Source organism: Lactuca serriola, chromosome 8 (genome assembly GCF_051521515.1).
Source record: "Lactuca serriola cultivar US96UC23 chromosome 8, Lser_US96UC23_V15, whole genome shotgun sequence".
NCBI classification, from domain to species: Eukaryota; Viridiplantae; Streptophyta; class Magnoliopsida; order Asterales; family Asteraceae; genus Lactuca; species Lactuca serriola.
Window position 1 is genome coordinate 272,147,688 of NC_136415.1, and position 21,865 is coordinate 272,169,552.

At 34.9% G+C, this 21,865-nt stretch overlaps 1 protein-coding gene across 1 annotated transcript; it reads left to right on the plus strand.

Moving 5' to 3' along the window:
* Window positions 1-18,662: 18,662 nt before the first annotated feature.
* LOC145070605 (NADH-ubiquinone oxidoreductase) lies at window positions 18,663-19,965 on the plus strand. The gene is made up of 3 exons (XM_079017555.1): window positions 18,663-18,801; window positions 19,344-19,644; window positions 19,724-19,965. Exon 2 carries the CDS (start codon window positions 19,346-19,348, stop codon window positions 19,637-19,639), a length of 294 nt encoding a protein of 97 aa, XP_078873681.1. The 5' UTR covers window positions 18,663-18,801; window positions 19,344-19,345; the 3' UTR covers window positions 19,640-19,644; window positions 19,724-19,965.
* Window positions 19,966-21,865: the final 1,900 nt, after the last annotated feature.

Here is a 21,865-nt window from a genome sequence, read left to right on the forward strand (position 1 = left end):
AACGCTAAGAAAAGAGAAGCTATATGCAAAATTCTCCAAGTGCGAATTTTGGATACGGAAGGTAGATTTCCTAGGTCATGTGGTTAGCAAAGACGGAATACACGTGGACCCTTCCAAAATCAAAGCAATCGAGACTGGTCAGCTCCAAGAACCCCAACAGAAATTCGACAATTCTTGGGCCTTGTTGGCTACTACCGAAGGTTCATACAGAACTTCTCTAAGATTGCCAAACCACTTACCACCCTGACCCAAAAGGGTGTTACTTTCGATTGGAAAGAAAGACAAGACGCTGCATTCCAAACACTGAAGCAAGCTCTATGCAGCACACCTATATTGTCCTTGCCAGAAGGAACAGAAGACTTTGTGGTCTACTGTGATGCATCTAATCAAGGTCTTGGATGCATACTAATGCAACGAGGTAAGGTCATCGCTTACGCCTCAAGACAACTCAATACGCACGAAGTCAACTACACTACCCACGATCTTGAACTAGGAGTAGTCGTTTTCGCGCTAAAGATCTGGAGACACTATCTTTATGGCACGAAATGCACGATCTTCACCGATCATAAGAGCCTCCAACACATTCTCAACCAAAAAGAACTCAACATGAGGCAGAGACGATGGGTTGAACTACTTAATGACTACGAATGCGAGATTCGCTATCACCCGGGAAAACGAATGTAGTAGCTGATGCTCTTAGTCGAAAAGAATACTCAGGTCGCCAAGTGAAATCCTTAACCATGACGATCCATTCACATTTGTCCACACAAATCAAGGAAGCTCAGAGGGAAGCCTTGAAAACAGAGAATGTGGCAGGTGAAGCTCTAAAAGGAATGGACAAGAATCTTGAAGTCAAGGGTGACGGAGTTCGTTACTTCATGGATCGAATCTGGACACCGAAGTTTGGTGGATTCAGAGACGTGGTCATGAACGAGGCGCATAAGACTCGATACTCCGTGCATCCAGGTTCGGACAATATGTATCTGGACCTCAAGAAACTGTATTGGTGGCCGAACATGAAAGCAGAGATAGCTACCTATGTGGGCAAGTGTCTGACTTGCGCCAAAGTCAAGGTAGAGTACCAAAATCCGTTAGGATTACTACAACAACCCGAAATACCCGAGTGGAAGTGGGAACGGATAACCATGGATTTCATAACCAAATTACCCAAAACAGCAGGTGGGCTAGACACCATCTAGGTAATTGTCGATAGGTTAACAAAATCCGCACACTTCCTACCCATAAAGGAAACCGATAGGATGGAGAAGCTAGCTCGAACCTACATCCGAGAGATTGTACGACTACACGGTGTACCAATATCCATTATCTCTGACAGAGATAGTAGATTCACCTCGCGATTCTGGAAATCGTTACAAAAATCTCTAGGAACGAGGCTCAACATGAGTACTGCTTACCATCCACAAACCGACGGTCAAAGTGAGAGGACCATACAAACCCTGGAAGATATGCTAAGAGCTTGTGTAATCAATTTTGGTAAAGCATGGGATACCCATTTAGCACTAATTGAATTTTCGTACAACAATAGCTATCACTCCAGCATTAAAGTTGCTCCATTCAAAGCTCTCTACGGCCGGAAGTGCAGATCACCATTGTGCTGGACTGAAGTAGGTGACACACAACTAGCCAAGGGACAAGTACCCGACAACACTCTCACTGCCCCGGAAATCATAAGAGAGACAACCGAGAAGATTGTACAAATTTGGGAACGACTAAAGGCTTCAAGAGACAGACAAAAGAGTTGTGCGGACAAAAGATGGAAGCCCTTGGAATTTCAGGTCGGGGACCGAGTACTATTAAAGGTCTCGCCCTGGAAAGGGTTAATACGTTTCGGAAAACGTGGGAAACTAAGCCCAAGGTATATCAGACCATTCGAGATCCTCGCAAGGATCGGCCCAGTAGCCTACAAACTTCGTCTACGGCAGGAACTCAATAACGTACACCCTACCTTTCATGTGTCAAACTTGAAGAAATGTTTGTCCGATGAGACCCTCGTCGTCCCTTTAGACGAGATCGAAATCAACGAGAGTCTCCACTTTATAGAAGAACCAATTGAAATCATGGATAGGGAAATTAAAAGAACAAAACAAAGTCGCATCCCCATCGTGAAGGTTCGCTGGAATGCAAAGTGAGGACCTGAATACACCTGGGAACGTGAAGATCAGATGAAACACAAGTACCCACATCTTTTTCCCTAATCCACAAGTGTTTTTCTTACATTAAATTTCGGGACGAAATTCCCTCTAACGGGGGATGATGTGACAACCCGATATTTCGACTCTATGTAATGACCTAAAAAGTCAAGTATTGTAACTACTTTTGAAATAATGAAATTAACTTTGAAAATAAAAAGTGAAAAAGTCTCTATAGGGATATTTATTATGCTAGATAATGTGTCAAGGTTTATAGAAGTACTAAGAACACTAAAATCCGAGTTATAACGAAGAAGTTATGACCATTCTAAGATTTCCGACAAAACCGGCAACACCAATTAAACGAAAAACACGAAGTTTCAATACAATAGTTTTTAGCCTTAAGTATCTAAATGAAAGTTGTAGATAACATTAAACCGTGAGCGTACATAAAAAGAACATCCAAATCTGACTTTGTATGAGGAAATTATGATTTTTCCAAGATCCGGATATAGCAGTAGACAACTAAAAACTCGAAATAGAGCTCGAGAGACTTTTGACCGAAACAACCTAAATGATAATCTAAGGTCTCAACAATAGTAGCGCAACGGCGAAAAGTCTGACGAAAACGGAAATCAAAATTAGCCGACGAAGTCTGAATGAGAGTTGTAGAGCATATTTTCAGCTACGCGTGCATATAAAGAACGTCGAAAATGAAGCTTGTACGCGAAAGCTATGGATTTTACAAGTTCGGGGTCCAAAATCCGAGGCTGTCAGGTCTGCCACGACGTGGCACAGTTTGCCGCGACCCGGCAAGTGACTGAGGGCGTCCAATCAATGGAAGGAGATAAGACTTGACCACCACGACGTGGCCAACCCTTTGCCACGACATGGCACCCAAAAATGAGCCCTATAAATAGAACTCTTGGGGTGCCAGGTTTAGGTGCTCCATTCTTCTATCTCTCATGCCGAAACTCTGCGGTTAAGCCCCCAAAGCCCCGGTTTTCACACTCAAGTTCCGAAGGAAGATTCTACACTCCCGAGATTCCCGAGAAAATCAACTCTTCCAAGTCGAAGTTCTGCTCGATTATCATCTCGTTTTCTCCAATCAATCAAGTGAGTTCATACCCCTATAAACTACACTTTCAAATGTTTATCAATGCTTTTTATACACTTTTAAGGGGGGGGGGGGAAATACAAGTAAACACACGGTTATTATCGTGTGTAACATAAAGTTTCACTATATACCCTTTTCTATCAAGTGAATCATATGTGATTCATAACTACTACATGGGAACTTTTGTATGCAATATATATTCACGATAACATCTTGTCTTTTGGAAATAAAACATGTTTATATATATATATATATATATATATATATATATATATGCGAATCAAACCCTTTATTTATACTTTAAGTATATGTGATCATTTATGCCACTTTAAATGTTATACTTTACATAACAAGTGAGCATTACACTAGGATTTACTATACGAACGAAACACACACTTTGAATAACTATAATAGGTATAGTTTACGAGGAAATCATGAACATTTACATAATAGAAACACTATACCAAAGAGATACTTTCATATACAAGAACAAATGGACATTTTCATACGTAAATCTGTTTTATACTAAGTTTTGTGAGACATTTCACGTATTTTCGAGTATGCATTTTAAGTCCAGTATTATATATCATAATCCCTTGTACGGGGAGCGTGATACTTGTGTATATATCTATACGGGATTGACTATCCCGCACCTAAGCTGTTAGCTACAGCTAGGCCGGCAGGCCTGGGGTGACAAACGTCATAACATTCTAACGCCTGAAGAACGTTGTTACAGGCAGTCTAGGTCATTAGTATGGTTATAAAACTCACATGGAGTATTAAGAACTCATTGATTTATAGGGTTATCAAATGCCTTAGTGATTTTATACTTACACAAATCTACTACTCTAGGCATGAAAAACACGATTGCATTTCAGTTTTGGAACTTTTAAACTACCACACACTTATGAACGGATATTAGATTTCTAAAAGCAAACCTTCTAAACAGACGAGTCTTTGTAGAAGACTACTTTTATACTAGTAGGAAATATTGGATTTTCTAGGAGTTTTTCGAATATCTACAAACAAATTTCATTTGATTTTATTCAAACAGTGACATTAAATACTTATGAACTCACCAGCTTAAATGTTGATCTACTCTTTCAAATCTACTTGTATTTCTCAGGGATTCAGTAATACAGGTAAACTTCGGCTTTTGCAGAAGGGATGCTTAGGCGTCTAAACAAATCATTTTGACAACATATTGTAATTGGTATTTTGGAACATGTAATACCTACAAATGATGTAACTTTTTCAATTATATATATATATATATATATATATATATGTTGGTTGTGTTTACTTTCTTTACTATGTATCCAACTGTTATGATACTACATGAAGTCATCCGCCCTCGAACGTGTAACGTCCCAAAAATCAGGGGTAAACAATCAAATCATAGTCAATCAATCCTTTATCAGAGTTTATCCCAAAATTATTCATTGAAAAAATCATAGGTGTGTGCACTGCGATCAACACGATCTCTTCCGTTCCGAAACGATGATACCTGAAACCATAAACAAACCTGTAAGCATGAAGCTTAGTGAGTTTCCCAGAGCATACCATTCACACAAACCACATATCACATATCTTGTTAGCTATAAAAGCTACACACATATCGTATATACTGTTAGCTATAAAAGCTACCATATATCATATAATCCCTGCATACATAAATCTGTAACAATGCCATGGGCTACCCCACATGGTCTTTACCTAGGACTGCCATGGGCTCCCCCACATGGTCTTACATCCAATGCCATGGTCTGCCCTATATGGTCTTTACCTAGGACTGCCATGGGCTACCCCACATGGTCTTACATCCAATGCCATGGGCTTCCCCCGGGGTCTTCCTTGCAGATACCATATATAACCAAATAGCATATCATGCATCACATAAATATCTACACATAACACGTACATAAACCTGTATGGATGTCGTGGCTACCCCCAGGGTCTTATACCATTGTGCCATGGGCTACCCCACATGGTCTTCCATGCAAGTATCACAAAGACAACTAGCATATCACATAATTACCAGCATACCACCTAGCATAAAGCTAACTATCATATCACACAACATAAGATGGGCCGGCCTTGGTGCCTTAGACCCATTGGTATGGTGAGAAGACTCACCTGCAACTGTCGGCTGAAGAAATAAGATCACGCTGCTCCAACCACCGACACGAACCCCTCCACTAGTCAACACCAAAAACTAAACTCAATAAATACCAAAAATACCCCTAGAAGTCAACTGGTCAACTCTTGGTCAAAGTCAAAGTCCTTAGTCAAAGTCAAACTTCATGACTGACTCTACTTGCCGAGTCAACCCGCTGACTCGTCGAGTCCAAGAATATTTGAGTCCCATCCTGCTCCACTCACCGAGTCGTCCCTTGACTCACTGATTCACGACTTAACCACAAAAGGTTAGGGTTCCATGACCAGACTCGCCAAGTCCAAGAACAGACTCGCCGAGTTGTTCTTCCAACTCGCCGAGTTCATGCACATATTCATACAACTTGTCGAGTACACTCATGTGACTCGCCGAGTATCTCCAGTTCTCAATCCATTCAGAGGCTTTTCAAGCCATGTAGGGGCTCCAATCCATAGATCTACCCTTCTACAAGCTATCTCTCATGTAAAGTTGCAAACTTTACGTGATACCAAGGATATATAAGCCAAAAACACACTAGGGCTTGGGTTTTAGACAAAGGGGCTTCACCAACAACTTATTGGCCTAAACTTTATGACTTTCTGGGTTATTACCAACCTAGATCTGAGGTAGCATCCTCAAATCTACTCCAAACTCGAAATAGATCTCATCCATACTCAAAATGCCCAAAACTCAACATAAGATAGATCTAGATGCACATAAGCCTAAACAACAGACTATTACCTCAAATGAAAGCTCCAACTGAAGTAAATCCTGGATCTACACCACTCCTTTGCAGCAAAGCCCTTGATCTTCAAGCCCCTCTCAAAGATTCTCTCTTCCAAGGCTCTAATCTCTCAATTAATGAAGGCTCACTCAATTCTAGGGTTTCTGGAACTCAAAAGGGGAGTAAAGAGGCTGAGGGTGGGTTATAATGTGCTTTATATAGGGCACAACCTCTGGGATTAGGGTTTATCTCGCCCAGACAAGACTCACCGAGTCCACTCGCTGACTCGCTGAGTCGGTCACTTACTCAATGACCCGGATCCCGCTCCGACTCGTCGAGTTCCTCCCTGGACTTGACGAGTTGACTCTTGATTTAGAGCTTAACCTTTCTTTTCTTGGTCTTCCTGATTCTGGGTGTTACAGAACGATTCCGCCATTCTGGTTTGGGGGTGTGACACCAACACTAGCTCAACTTGATAAGATGCCAGTCTGGATCTTTTTCACCTTAAGACAAAACCATGTAATGCCTTAAAAGGATAATACAAGTATTACTTCTAACACCTTTTGCTAGAGAGAAACTAAGAAAGAGTATTGGAAGTTGACGGTTGCAATAAGTGAGAAGAAAGAGATGCATGAAAGCCTTTAACATGAATCCTTTACCCATAGATCTTAACCTTTAAAACCTACCATGATCCTATCACCCATGATTAATCATATTGTCCATACATGGCTCTAAAGGTAGCTTTGTTTTGATTAAAATAACCAAAGCCCGATGCCTACCTTTTCTAGACTAGCTCGTGGCCTAAAGAGGGGGAAAGACACACAGTTTATAAAAATGCTATAATATTTTATAAGATATAAACCTTTAACCATTTAGCTAAAAGAAAGAATTCCTTCTAGTACAAAAGTATGTACATGAATTAATAAATTGTATCTTATGATATATAATGTTACTTGCTATTAATAACTTTTGATTCCATAAAACAAATATTTCGCAATTAGTTATAAGAGTTTTGAATAGTTATCAAGAATTAATTTCTTATAAATAATCTATTGCATAAAGTTGTTGTTAGTGTGACCCTTTTGGATCACATTTTATTAGTAATATCATTCTATTATGATTCTTGAGCATAAAGATCTTTTAATCTCTCACTTGCACAATTCTCAATAACACATAACTTAGTGTCATTCTGTTAACATCCAATTCCCTAAAAGATCAAAACTACAATGTGTATAAAGTAAATTATCAGTTATCCCTTTGTTATAGATATTATGTTGAACAAGAGATACAGATCACAATCAATATCATTAAGTGTTCAACTTTTTGTAAGGTGCCTTACATGTCTAACTCTCAACATATAAGAGGAACAAATCCCATATCCACTACATACACCTCTCGTATGGTCATATTATACCTAATAATAGCCTCTATAATTGTTTGTTCAGAGAACAACATTTGACTACAACATCCCCCACCGAAGTCCAATTCCTCTAGCATCCACTACTAGAAAACTTCCCTTTAATGACGCGCAAACAATGACGCGCGCTGATAGAGGACGTGCATTTGTGCGTGCCCTAAAAAATAATGTCAGCTCTGGAAAATTTGAAGGATAAAGGGCACACATTTTTGTGCGCCCTAAAATTGGTGTCCAACAAAAAAATTAAAAACACGGAGGGCACCTATCCTAAAAAGTGTGCCGTGTTACCTTATCGCTTTATAATTTTAGTCTATTAGCGCGTGTTTTCATTTTTTGGGGGGAATGAAATCTAAAAAAATAAAAACCCCGCTTGCGTCTCCTCTTTCCACGGGAATGCTCACCTCATCAGACTCACCACCATCTCTCTCTCTCTCTCTATAATTCCCCTCCATACCACCGCCATGGTTGTCGCAGCTACATCTCACCACCTGCAACCTCAACACAATTGACCATCACCACCATTCCTACCATCCATCACCGTCCTACCATCTTCTCCATCACCACCTCTTTCTTATTCTATGTGAAACCCTAAAATCGATACCAACAACTGATAGGGTTTGAGAAAAAGTTGATCTAAGAAAAATCAAAGCAAACAATTTAGAAGATGCTAATTTTCTCTTCAATTCTAAAGATATTTCCTTCAATTCTAACCCTAGTTCGTTCTCCCCCCCCCCCCCCTTTTCCTTCACAAACACACATGGATTATGAACTCCTTATCTGTTCCTATGGGGTTCACGAAGCGTGGTTTATACATCTAGGGTTTCTGAATTTTGAGTATTATGCACAAATGTCAGACAAAATATGGTCAATCGGCTCAAATATGGTCCGATTCCGGTTCTTAAAGCCCTCAATTCTGATTGACATGTGATCAAGTCTGGAAGAATTATCGACTCCTTCAAATAAATGTTATTGTCTTCCTATATCAATCAGTTTTCGTCTATGATCAACATTCCAAGGTACAACTCTCTTTTAAACTCCATATTAACATCTCTTCATTTACTTTCCATGAATTCTCATCATCGCATTCGACTTCATCATTCCCAGGAATGATTTTTTTCTAAATTCATCTCTTTACTTACCTGATTGTGTTATCTACTTGTTGATGGGATTTCTATCAGTTTCAATTTTAATTTAAGGTGAACTGATCAAGTGCACATGAGGTGTTTGATGAAATGCTCAAGTGAGTGTAGACAATAATTTCTTTCATCTTTTGGCTATGTAAAGATGGAGGTAATAAGATGGGTAAGGATGGAAAAGTTGACATGTTGTGACATCAGGGCCAACAGGGTGCTACAATTCACATAATCGATGCCAACACTGGACATGTTGTGACATCAGGGCCAAAATTGTCAATCAAACTAGATGTTGTTTTGAATTGCTTATGAATGTTGGAATCAACTTGAAGTTTCTGAATATGTTGATGAGATTTATCAGCATTATTGGGTTACTAAAGTGAGTTTACCACCATATCTTTTGAGGGCATTTCCATCTTTTATGCATACGAGAGTCAACAGTCACAGTAAGTAACAGACATTGTTTTGAATTGCTTATGAATGCAGGCACATCATCAGTCACTGAAGAAGTACATGGAGATCCAAACAGACATCACACCTCAAATGTGGGGGATTCTGATAAATTTGCTCATATAAGTAAGTACATAATTTGCCTTATTCTTTATGTACCTCTTTCAAAGCACAAGTTACTAATAGGTTTTGCTTCTGTTTTTTTTTTTTTTTACAATTGCAGGTATATTTGAAATTTGATTTGATTTGATTTGATGCAATTAGTCGGTCTCACATCACTTTTGTTAGCATCCACAGGTAAATGTTGGTATTGAATTAATTAATTTACATATTTCTTGTTTTTGTTTTTGTATTTATAGATTTATATTGTGTGTTTGTATCTTTTCTAGGTTATGTAATTAATTAGCATCTGAACAGAGTTATATACAAGCGATCAAATGCTCAAAATGGTACACCTATTTAAAAAAAAACAAATTAACCATATAATTGTATTTTCACTTGATGTTATTCTTTTTTTTTTTTAATTTATCAAGAGACAACAAGTTTACATAGATGAACAATGACTCCACCACAGGCAAAGTGATTGAGTTGGACCCCAATAAGACTCTTACTATGAGGAGAGTTGTCACAAAACAGACCATTGGCAAAGAGTTGCTCTACAATTTCATCTTGTTCACTAATACAATGCTGGAACAAGGTAACACTTTTTTTAGCGTTGAATCATTATATATATATATATATATATATATATATATATATATATATATATATATATATATATATATATATATATATATATACCTGGTTACATGGTCAAGAGTGCCACCCCATTCTTTCTAATGAATGGAAAGTGTATATTTTAAATTCAACAATGGTAATAATAATAATAATAATAATAATAATAATAATAATAATAATAATAGAAACATAATATGATTTATAAATTATAATCCGAGATTTATCTAAAAAAATTCTTATTTCTTTTGGTAATTAAAGGAATTAGCCATAAGAAGTCTGTTGATCCCTCCAACATCATGCCTTTTGTAAAAGCATATTCTCTTACTCTTACTCTTTTCTTTTTATATGTTTATATGTTTATATGTTATAACCAATTTTTATTATTTATAAAACAATGTTTTGGATATTTAGGAAGCTCTTGATGGAATTGAGTTTGCTAGAGGTGATCCAAATTCAACATGGGCATCTGTTAGAGCTGCTATGGGACACCCAAAGCCTTTTGATTTGAAATATGTTGCTATTGGAAATGAGGATTGTTGGCTTAAAAATTATCGTGGTATGCATCTTGAGGGCATTTTCGTCTTTTCCTGGAAATTAATCTAATATATATGCACTTATTTATGAAACAGCAAATTACCTTCAGTTTTATGCTGTAATTCAAAAAGCTTATCCAGATATTAAAATGATATCCAATTGTGATGGATCAAATGGTCCATTGGATCACCTTGCTGATATGTATGATTTTCATGTAAGATTCTAAAGTCAAAGTCAAACTTGTTTTATATTTTATATATAAAAGTTCAAATGAGATTTATTTTCTAATGATCGGTTTATTATTATTATTATTACTATTATTTTAGATTTACACAAATGCAAGCACTGTATTTTCTATGGCTAATACCTTCTATCATACATCACGTGTTAGGCCCAAAGGTTTGTTAATTATTAATTTTTAACTGTTAATTGTAAAATGTAAATCAATTAATCATGTGAAAATTAATTATTTTATTTATTTCAGGCATTTGTGAGCGAGTATACTGTGACAGGAAATGACGCTGGTTTTGGAAGTCTTTTAGGAGCTCTCGCTGAAGCTGGATTCCTTATTGGTGTAGAAAAGAACATGTTCTTTGACTTTGACCGATTTTGACTTTGACTGATTTTGACTTCTAACGAGATTGTTATTTGCAGCGATGTTGTTGAAATGGCGAGTTATGCACCTTTGTTCGTGAACACCAACGATAGGCGGTATGACTTTTATTCAATCAATGTGAAAAAGACATAAATACCCTTCTTACGGTAAATGATGGGAAGTATTTTATTTTGTTAAGGTGGATGCCAGATGCAATAGTTTTTTATTCTTCTCAATCATATGGAACACCATGTTACTGGATGCAACATTTCTTCAAAGAGTCAAATGGTGCAACTCTTCTAAAGTCAACTCTCCAATCAAACTCATCCATGTCACTTGAGGCTTCTGCTATTGTGTACCGAGACACAGAGGATGATAAAAACTACTTGAGACTATAGGTAAGATAACTTTCTTACAAAAAGATTGTTGCCCATTTGACTTTCTTGATAGGTTCACATGGTGCAATTTGTAGTGTTAATTTCGGCTCTTGGAATCAGTTCCCCAACTGCCTTTCTTGATTAATCACTTGACTTGGTGCAAATTCCAATATGGTGATCAAGATCCCTTGGTAAGGTACGTAGGAAAATCAACCAATATAATAAAATAATTGAAATCCCTTGGTATATGGAGTAAGTAGAATTGAATTGATAATGTAACATAAGAGAAGAGAAGAAAACAAAACACAACATAACATAACAAAATTGGACTGAACTAAAATTATTACATATTGAATTGCTTACATTATGTTCTTTGGTACCAAGTAGTCAAGTACAATGTGTTTTCTCTAGCTTCATCAATTCAAATGATTCAAATGAATCATAACTTAGGATTTCTAAATCCTAACATAATTGTTCATATCTAATCTTTTGTGTTTTGTCATATCAGATGCTTATAAACCCATGCAATTCATTTATCTTTTTTCTCTGTATGTTGAACTTTCACCAGGCATATAGGGACTCCTCATTGCAGGATTGTAAGAAAGCATCTAAAGCTAAAGATGTTGAGGTATGCATTTTCCCTTCAAATAATCAAAGCTTTTTTTTTCTTTTAGTATTAATATGGAACATAATCTTTTTGTTTCAGGTTCTTTCTGAAGCTAAGAAAATAACTGGTGCTCCTGCTGATACCGCATCACCTTCTAGTATGCAGGTGGTTACAGGTGGAGGTGGAGGTGTTGCATTGAGATGTTGTACAAATCAGGTAAAAAAACAAACAGGGACTTAATACTTAACTGTCTATTGTTGATGGTCATATCTTTCTTGATGAAAAAAAGTCAACTTTGTTTATATGCCTACTTATAAACTTCTATTTCTCAAGGTCACATCGGTCTTCAAATCCGCGTAATATGAAAAATCCAAAACTTTCGAATTCTCATATTTAAATCCCCCCTTTTATAATCAAAAAATGATTATAAAACCGAAAAGGAATGATAAAATGCTCAATTCGGAATTTTCCATACAAAACTCCCCCTTGACACACGGCATAAACGTTTTTAACAAATCCAAAAAATCCCAAAATATTACAATTTTCGAATTCATCACTTCCCGGACCACCTGTGACTTACAAATTGCAAAACTGGGTAGAAACTGTCAATTTCAAAAATACGCAGGGACCCGTTGCGCCAAGACAACCTCAAATGCGAAACTTTACCCTGAATGAGAAATTGGGCATAAAGTGTTAATTCACATCAACTGTATGGACCATATTCAAAATATATTCCCATTTCACAGAATTTTACCCCAATGTTGAAACTGGGTAATTTCTGCCAACTTGCTTAAACAGCAAGGATTCGAAATGAAAATTCTGCATTCTTCATAGATTATGACCCCATTTTGAAAGTGGGTATTTTCTGCCAATTCTTTGAAAGTGTGAGGATTCGAAGCAAACATTTTCCTTTCTTCCCCAAATTGATCACAGAATGCAAACAATGATCATCACACATTGAAATTGCTATCCATAGGTAGCACAACTTCTTTGACCACATGTCGAAATTGTATTCGACTTCACACCAAATTTTGAACTGGCTAGGCACACATTGAATGACTCCAAGCATATACATCGAACTTCCAAGCATACACATCGAATTCCAAGTGTACACATCGAATTCCAAGCAATATAATTTTTGACTTGTCAATACTCAAAAACACGTTCAATGTGAAGAACCAAAACCAGTTGAAATATGTTTACCTCCAAGAAACCAACTCCAAATTGACTTCCTCAATTCGTTCACATATACAAACAAAACATCAACTTCAATCGAATTTGACCCTACATACATATCGAAATCAACTCCTCTCAACTCCATGACTTCATCCATCGAAATCGATATTGACCACAATGCATTCAATTTCCAAATCAATTTCAAGATGTGAACAAGAACTCTAGTAACAGGGTTTGACACCAAGAACACTAACCCCAATCAATTAAGAAATAAGATTCCAAGCAAATACGATTTCGACACCAAACAACACTTGTTCGACTTCTATCAACCAATTTCAACCTTCAATCCATTGAATCGACTTTTGAGAATCTGATTTTGAATTTTTGTGTTTGACTTTTCTCACATAGATTTTTAGATCAACCAAAGATTATTCAACTGTTCTTCATCATCTTCAGCTGTTCTTGATCAAGTTCTTCAAAATTTAAGCATTGATTGACAATTCTAAATTTGAACTTGATTATAATCGAATAACAATCATATAAATCATATGCATACCGATTCACAAATCCATACTCACAAACAAAATTATTTGATTATCAGTTGAGGGTGAAACGAAAACGAAATCCATGAACTGAATATAGAAGCAAGACAAGAACATCAGAATGTGTAAGCGACAACTCAAACTGCTTAAGGATTAAATAAAGATGAACAATGGATTTGGGCTCAAATATAGATGAACAATATCATATAGTTGATATTGGATTGAAATGAATTATGGGCTCAAAATAATCATGAACAAACATACCTGGTAGTGGTCTATTGCTGACACACTATATTAGGCAGTCTACGAAGTTCCCTCAATTACTTCGTGAAAGGAAACATTGACACATGAAGCTCGTCCGATCACTTCATAAAAGAAACGATGACTCTAAAGCTCTTTAAAAAAAGTATGGGGAAATACGAATAAAGTACTCCTATATGCTCCCATACCCCGACACACAATAGTGCTCAAAAGAAGGAATTTGTACATGATAGTACTTCTGGCACATTATAGTGCCCTGTTATGAGTTAGACTCGTACCCTAAAACATAATAATACCCCGACACAAGCAACACCTAAGACCTAGAGCTTTGTAAAGACTTGGTACTTAGATAATATTTTTGTACGTAGGACATACTCCACCGATCATCAATCTCCTCAAACAGAGTCAATACTATGACCAAAATTGATGCTTTGGACAACCTACAGAGACTAAAAGTATATTTTAATCAAATGACTATTTTATGAAACCACAAAAATTAATTAATTTTGTTAAACATGTCACTATAATATTAATCTATTTGTTAATTTGTTTCTTAATAAAAAAAGGTGTTAGACCTTTAGGCTTGAACCTTATTTCTGCATGCACAATTTCATTATTTAAGGAGAATTCCGTATATACTCTTGTTAAGCTTTCAGATACCGTATTTGCCTAGTCTTAAATCTAAATATCGTATTTGTCCTTCTTAGTCTTTTTAGATATCGAATTTACCCAAATCTATTTTTTGAACATTTTTAGTCAGTTTTTTATATTTTATAATCACATTAATTTATCAAAAAAGCTAATTGACTAAATTACCCTTAAATATTATAACTATAAATTGGATCGACCAATTTACCACTCATTCCTCATCCTTCCTACTCCTCTCTCACTTTTCAACCACAACAAATAACCAATTAATGTCAAAGAATGAAGAGTTGTGTTACAAAAGGATACATCATGGAGGACACCCCCTACATGTGTCAAACGCCTCCCCAAAATCCACCATTACTCTATTCTTTTCCTCACTCAAAACCCCTACACCGACTACGTCGTCTCCCTCATGAAGGTACATTTGAATTTTGTGCCTATGTATGCTTAAATTTAGTTAAATATGAGTCTGTGGATTCCATATTTGTTCATTGAACATGGGCGTTCCTATGTTTAAATGGAAAATTGAAGTTCATGATAAATTAGGGTATTTTAAAAACTTTCTTTGCTGAAAGGCGATTGCGTGATTGTAGCTGTAATATGTTTATCAATTATGTTTGTGACTACATAAAGGTTCCAAATTAGGGTGATTGTATATGTAAATTGTTCTTTAATCTGTTGTGGGGTTTAGTTCATTTTTGAATCTTTAATTTGGGTTTTGAATCAGAATTCTACAACACCCAGATCCAACTGGACATGGGTTAGGAACAGAAATGATAGTGGAAGCAGCCAGTGGCGACCCTGCTTTATTAACCTGTTAATATCGATTTGTATACTGAAATTGTTCATAAGTTATGTGGGAAACTAAAAGAACAATCCGTCATAACCATAAAAAAAACTATAATTTTTCAGAATACATATAATTCCTAATTTGTAGGAAAAGCTACTACCAAAAATAAAAATTTAAATTACTATGTGTTTTAATAACCTTAAGAGAAGAAAAGAAACTAAACAATCTAAAAATAAATCTGAAAACCTTAAACCCTTGACCATTATATGTCGGCGTTGCTCCTTTCACTCCCATCCTTTCTTGTGGATTTTATCCTGTCTCAGTATCTTCATGAGTCATTGAACGATGTCACTGCTCAGGATCTCAGCCTCTCCGGTTGATTGAACACCTACCAGCTTCGGTTCACAGGCCTCCACATCTTGCTTACATGTAAGTCCACACAAGATGTTCTCTTAATCTTGTTTCTTCCGTGTTAAAGTGCTTTATAGGGAATTAGGATATTGATTTTTATCATTTCTTGCCATACTGTTACAAAAAGAGTACAATATACAATGGAGTCTTGCATGCATTGGACTTTTCTGAACATACAGACTATGAAATTTAACTTTTTACCAAATGCAATGTTTTCATGACCTTTCATTATTCTTTATATTTTTGTTTTTATACTTGCTTAGCTACTTTATTGTTTAGTATCTAATTATAGGTTTCGGTAGATATGAATAAATAATTAATAATATCATATTTTTGGGGATGGGGAAATCAAGGATAATTTCAAAAATAAAATGTGCTAAAGGCATTTGGATCAAACCTAGATTTTCATAAACCTAGTTAATATGGCTATATAATTTTGTTTTGAACTTTGGGTTTCGAACCCCCTAATACTAGTAGTCTTGTTCCACCCTTGGAAGCAACAGGGCAAAATGCATTGTTCCTGGACAGATTACGCCCATTAAACTTTTTGGATTAAAGGTCAACTCTTTTATGATTCCATTCATCCAAAAGTAAAGTCCAGATTGACTTGTGATGTTTTGTTTTTTTTGTTAGCTATTTCTCAAAAAAAATGAAGCGATCCATACATCTAACAACGAATTAAATACTTCATTTACTAATAAAAACTTAAATTTACTTGATGATGTAGTCGATTGCAACAGATTTTGCGAGAAGAAAGGCAGAAATAAAACGTAGTTCCTATGTTGATCGGCCAGTTGAAGTTGTAGGGTATCATTATTTTTAATGATTTTAAAACATAAAAATGATTATTAAATAATAAAAACTGTTAAAAAATAGATTTCGGAAAAAATATAAGTCGGACAATTACGACGTTTAGACGGGACAAATATGACCTTTAGACATTTAATAAAAAATAGACAAAATTGCAAAAATGGTCCCTGTGGTATGCAAATTTTTGGGGTTTTAGTCCAAACCCCAGGTTTTTTGGATTCATGGTCCTTTTGGAGTGGTTTGTATGTGAAAATAGTCCATCCGAAAATTGGAATGACTATAATACCCTTGGAGTATTTATTTTTCATTTTTCTTTCATTTATTTTTAAATTTAATATTTATTTATTTATTTAACAATTAAAAAATAATAAAGGACCTCTCTCTCTCTCTCTCTCTCTCTCTCTCCCTGGCGCTTTACCTGCAAATCAAAATCTTACATACATTGATAAAAACAAATATACACTACACAGATGAAAAAACCCATTTGAGACTTTCGTTGAAGGTGACATGGAGCTGAGCTCTGAAGAGATCTTCTATTAAGTTTCAATCAAAGACAAATACACTCCTTCAGTGTTGGTTCGATTCGGGGAAGAAGAAATTGGAAGCAAAAATCTATGGAGGGTGATGGCAATCGATCGCAAAGGAGGGAGTAATTCTAGTTCTTAACTAATTCGAAGAAAGGAAAAGGATAACGAAATCAGAAAAGAAAGAAATACCTAAGCAACAAAGATTTTTGGTCCGATGGTCGAGGTTTGTCGAGCAAGGAACGAACCAGTGTTCTAAAAGGCGCGCCATGGCGTGAGGCGTGGCTTCACCGTTACGAAAAGCCTCATAACGTTGCTGTTAGGCGTGGCGTGTGACAAGACGAGATATGGTGCGCCATGGCACGTTATGGCGCGTGTTTTTTCATTTGAGACACGTTTTTTTCTCTTTGTTATGTCTTTTCTAATCGGAGATACAAGTATTGTGGTTTTTGTTAACTTTTTGTTATTAATTATTGATCTAACACTTCTAAAAAGTAGTTATATTTAATATAAATTTATATTTATGTGGTAATATAATTTTAAATTAATTCAAAATCGCCGCCTTACATCATGCCTTGAAAAACGTCATGGCTTGTTAAGCTTGAGGCTTGGGCTTGCCACCACGCCACGCCTCACGCCATTTAAAACCTTGGAATGAACACCTACGGTGACCTCACTGGTTCGTAGAGGGAGGATGAAACGAAAGCAGCAAGGGCTGTTGAAGCAGCTCCTGCGCTTCTTTTCTGTCTCGGAAAGAAATGTGAATGTGAGGGGAGAGATGGTACGATGGAAGCAGGGAAATATCAACAACAATTCAGGTGGGTATTGAGTCAGCGAAAGAATAAGAGAAGGTTTGAGGGGGCTATTGCCCTCTTGTCTGTTGGAAAATCTCCACCTATGACGGGGGTCTCTTTGATAGAAGCTGAACAGGAAAAGAGAGGAACAAGAGTTGAACTGGACAACAAAATTTGGGGGTGTTTTGCTTCTTTGCTTGACAGAAAAAAAGGACTAACAAAGGGTTGCTGTTCCTCTATTTACCATAAAACAGCAAGAACACCCCCTCCAATGGAGGTGTTTTTGGTTGCCTATCGGGGGGGGGGGGGGGGAGAGAGAGAGAGAGAGAGAGAGAGAGAGAGAGAGAGAGAGAGAGAGATCTTTTATTATTTTTTAATTGTTAAAATAAATAAATAAATATTAAATTAAAAAATGAAAGAAAAATTAAAAATAAATACCCAAGGGTATTATAGTCATTTTAATTTTCGGATGAACTATTTTCACATACAAACAACTCCAAAAGGATCATGAATTCAAAAAACTCGGATTTTGGACAAAAACCTCAAAAATTTACATACCACACGACCATGTTTATAATTTTGTCTAAAAAATAAAAGTATATTTGAAAATTTCCCCCTTATTTAAATGGGCTGTATCCACATAAGAGACTTGTTACCATCTTAGGACAGAGGCTGAGTGGGTAAGCCTATTATTTTGAGGCTAACCAAACTCTCTCATGGCCCAAATTAAATTGAACAGTTTTTTAAAGAAGTTTCGGCCAGACGTGTTTTGACTTCATAGTTGCTCGCTTGCTGTGTTTGTTCCTCTTTCGTCTTCATCGTTTCATCGTTTTCTATTAGGCGAACAGGTAATTACATATTCCAAGTTTAGCTAATCGATTTTATCGATCGATTTGAGGCTGTATTTTCTTTCGAATATCATCTGTTGGTCTTGATTTTGTATTAAATGGTCAAATCATTTGTTTTGTGATATGTAAAACCTGCTCACCTTATCGATTCGTGAATATTGTTTCAAGAAATTTATGTTACCGATTCTTGTTTTCTTTATAGAGCTGTTGAGTTTGATTCGATTTTTGAAATTTAGGCCGTTCTATGTCGAACTGATTGTGAAACCTAGGGTTTGGTGTTCGATTCAATATATGTTATGTTTTATTGTCAGAGTCTAGATCTAAAGAACTCATCCTCTGTTAATTATTGGATTTATCATCAACTGGACGCTTCATTTGCGTTTAATTGTCTTTTCGCCTGTAATATCTCGATATTGCTGAAAAACTGTGTTTCATTTCAGATTTAGTCTATAACTTGTCTTTTCGGCTCACTTACTTTGAGTCATGATTAATTGATTAGCTTTTGATTCAACCATTCTGATCGATAATCACACTGTTCATAGAGATGTCATTCATCATGGAGTTTGCTGAGAACTTAATCCTGAGAATGATGGAAGATCCAGTTGAAAGAGACCGAAAATTCAGAGAACATACATATCACATGAAGGAACGTTGTGCAAAAACAAAGGAAATGTGGAGTTACCCAATTCGCCCTTATGGTTTCTGGACCTTTGATCGCCACAATGCTCAAATCTTTTGGGATGCCCAAATTAGCCAAGTTGAAGGTCGTAGGGATCCTTATGATGATCTTCTCCAAGATCATCAAACTGAATCATCATCATCCTCTTCCTCCAAGTAAACAATGTAAGTTTCTTTAAACTCCATAACTTAGTTATTTTCTTTTTGCTATATTCTAAACAAAGCTTAATAATTTGTTGCCCAGGGTTTGAAATTTCATAAAAAAAAAGGTTGTCCAATCTCAGAAATTGCAGGCAGGTACTTTCTTGTGCTATTTTGAATGTTCGCTTGAATATTTGTTATTAAAGATGTGTATCAAGACTTTCTTCTTAAAACATGTTGAATGAATATTAATTGTATTATCAAGACTATTTTTGATAACTGCCAAACTTGGTGGATGTAATGTTGTTGGTGTGTGTTAAATAAAAACTTTGTTTTCAGAAAAAAGCTAATCCAGTTGAAGTATCTGAAAAGCCATTATTCCTTTTGTATTATGTATTTTTTATTATACACAACGTAGGTTTTGTTTTTTCATGGATGGTAGAAGATCAAAAATATGTCGTACTTTCATATATACATATGGAACAAGAGTAGAATTAACATTGGAACTTAAATTCTTAAACCTTTTCATATACGTGCGTGTTTGTGTGCCTACGTACGTACGCAAAAATTAGGATGCATATTAAGAGGCTAGACGCACATATGCGTAGGATCATAGCAAAAAGAACTATGTTTCTTTCTCTTTTTTTTTTTTTATTTTTTTTTATTTTTTTAAGGATTAATTTATAGTAAAAATCGAATGTACCAAAATTTATAATTTTTTTCCCCATAGACATCTATATTGGTATGTAAAAAATAAATTTTTTTTATCAAAAAAAGGTCACTTTGTTATTTTGATTTTTTCCCCAATCTTTAGGTTTATTTTGTTTAAAAAAACTAAATAAACCAAAATTTTTAATTTTTTGTCAATAAATAGACATCGCATCGATATAATCTATCTTAAGAGGCTAGACGAACACATGCATAGGATCATATCACAAAAAAACTATCCTCTTTTTGTTTATTTTTTATTATTATTTCTGTTTTTAGGATAAATTTATAGTAAAGAACCGAATACAACGAAATTTATAAGCTTTTTTTTTTTTTTTTTTTTTTTTTTTTTTTTTTTTTTTGTTTTTTTGTTTTTTTCCATAGACATCTATATTAGTATGTAAAAAATAATCTTTGTTATAAAAAAAGGTCACTTTGTTATTTTGTTTTGTCCCCAATATTTAGGTTTATTTTGTTTAAAAAAACTACATACACCAAATTTTTTAATTTTTTGTCAATAAATACACAACAACATCGATATAATTATTTTCTTATCTTGATTTGGTCGGATTCATGTTGTGAATAATTCATTTTTTATCATTCATAATGTACATCTGATTTATTATTTCAATATTTTGATCATTGATAATTTATTATTTCAATATTTTGATCGTTGATAATTTAATTTCAATAATTTGATCATTGATAATTTAATTTAGTGAAATTTACATGTGAATCAAAGTATATTTTTTTAAAATTTTATAATATTTTAAAGTTTTGATTACTCATTAGTTTTGTCAAATTTAAAAATGAATTTTTTCACATTGTGAATCAGAACTTTATATAACATTTAGCTTTTAAAAATTCACAATGTGAATTTAGCTTATTATTATTCAAATTGTGATTTTTAACCGAATATAATTCAGTTTTCCGTATTAATAATGTGAATCTAAGCTAAAATTTTGAATTTTTTTATGCATCAATATAAATGTCTATTAAAAAATATATAAAAAGAATTATTATTTATATATTTATTTTATTTTTTGGATAAAAAATAAAACTAAACATTTAAATAATAACAAAACGAATAGTTTTTGTTATAATAAAAAATTCAATCTTTGGATGACTATGGAAAAAAAAATTATGAATTTTGATATATATTTTTTTTATAAAAACTTAGTAATAAAATTTAAATCTATCCTAATAAATGAAGATCATTTTGCCAAATGTCATCTTCTCATTAAATTTGCCACATGTAATTATGTAAATCTTTTGATTAAATTTAAATCCAAATGTCATTTTGTGGTTTTTTTTGAATTAAATCAATTAATATGTCACGTAATACTAAATTTATATATGTAAAGTATTAAATACATTTAATGTGATAATAAATGCAAAGAATATATATGATATATTAAAATACATTGATATATATTTTTTTAATCAACCCGTGTAATACACGGGTTTTACACCTAGTAAAAGAATAAAGAAAGTGAGTTTTTTGTTTGAATCATATATATATCACAACTCTAAGCGA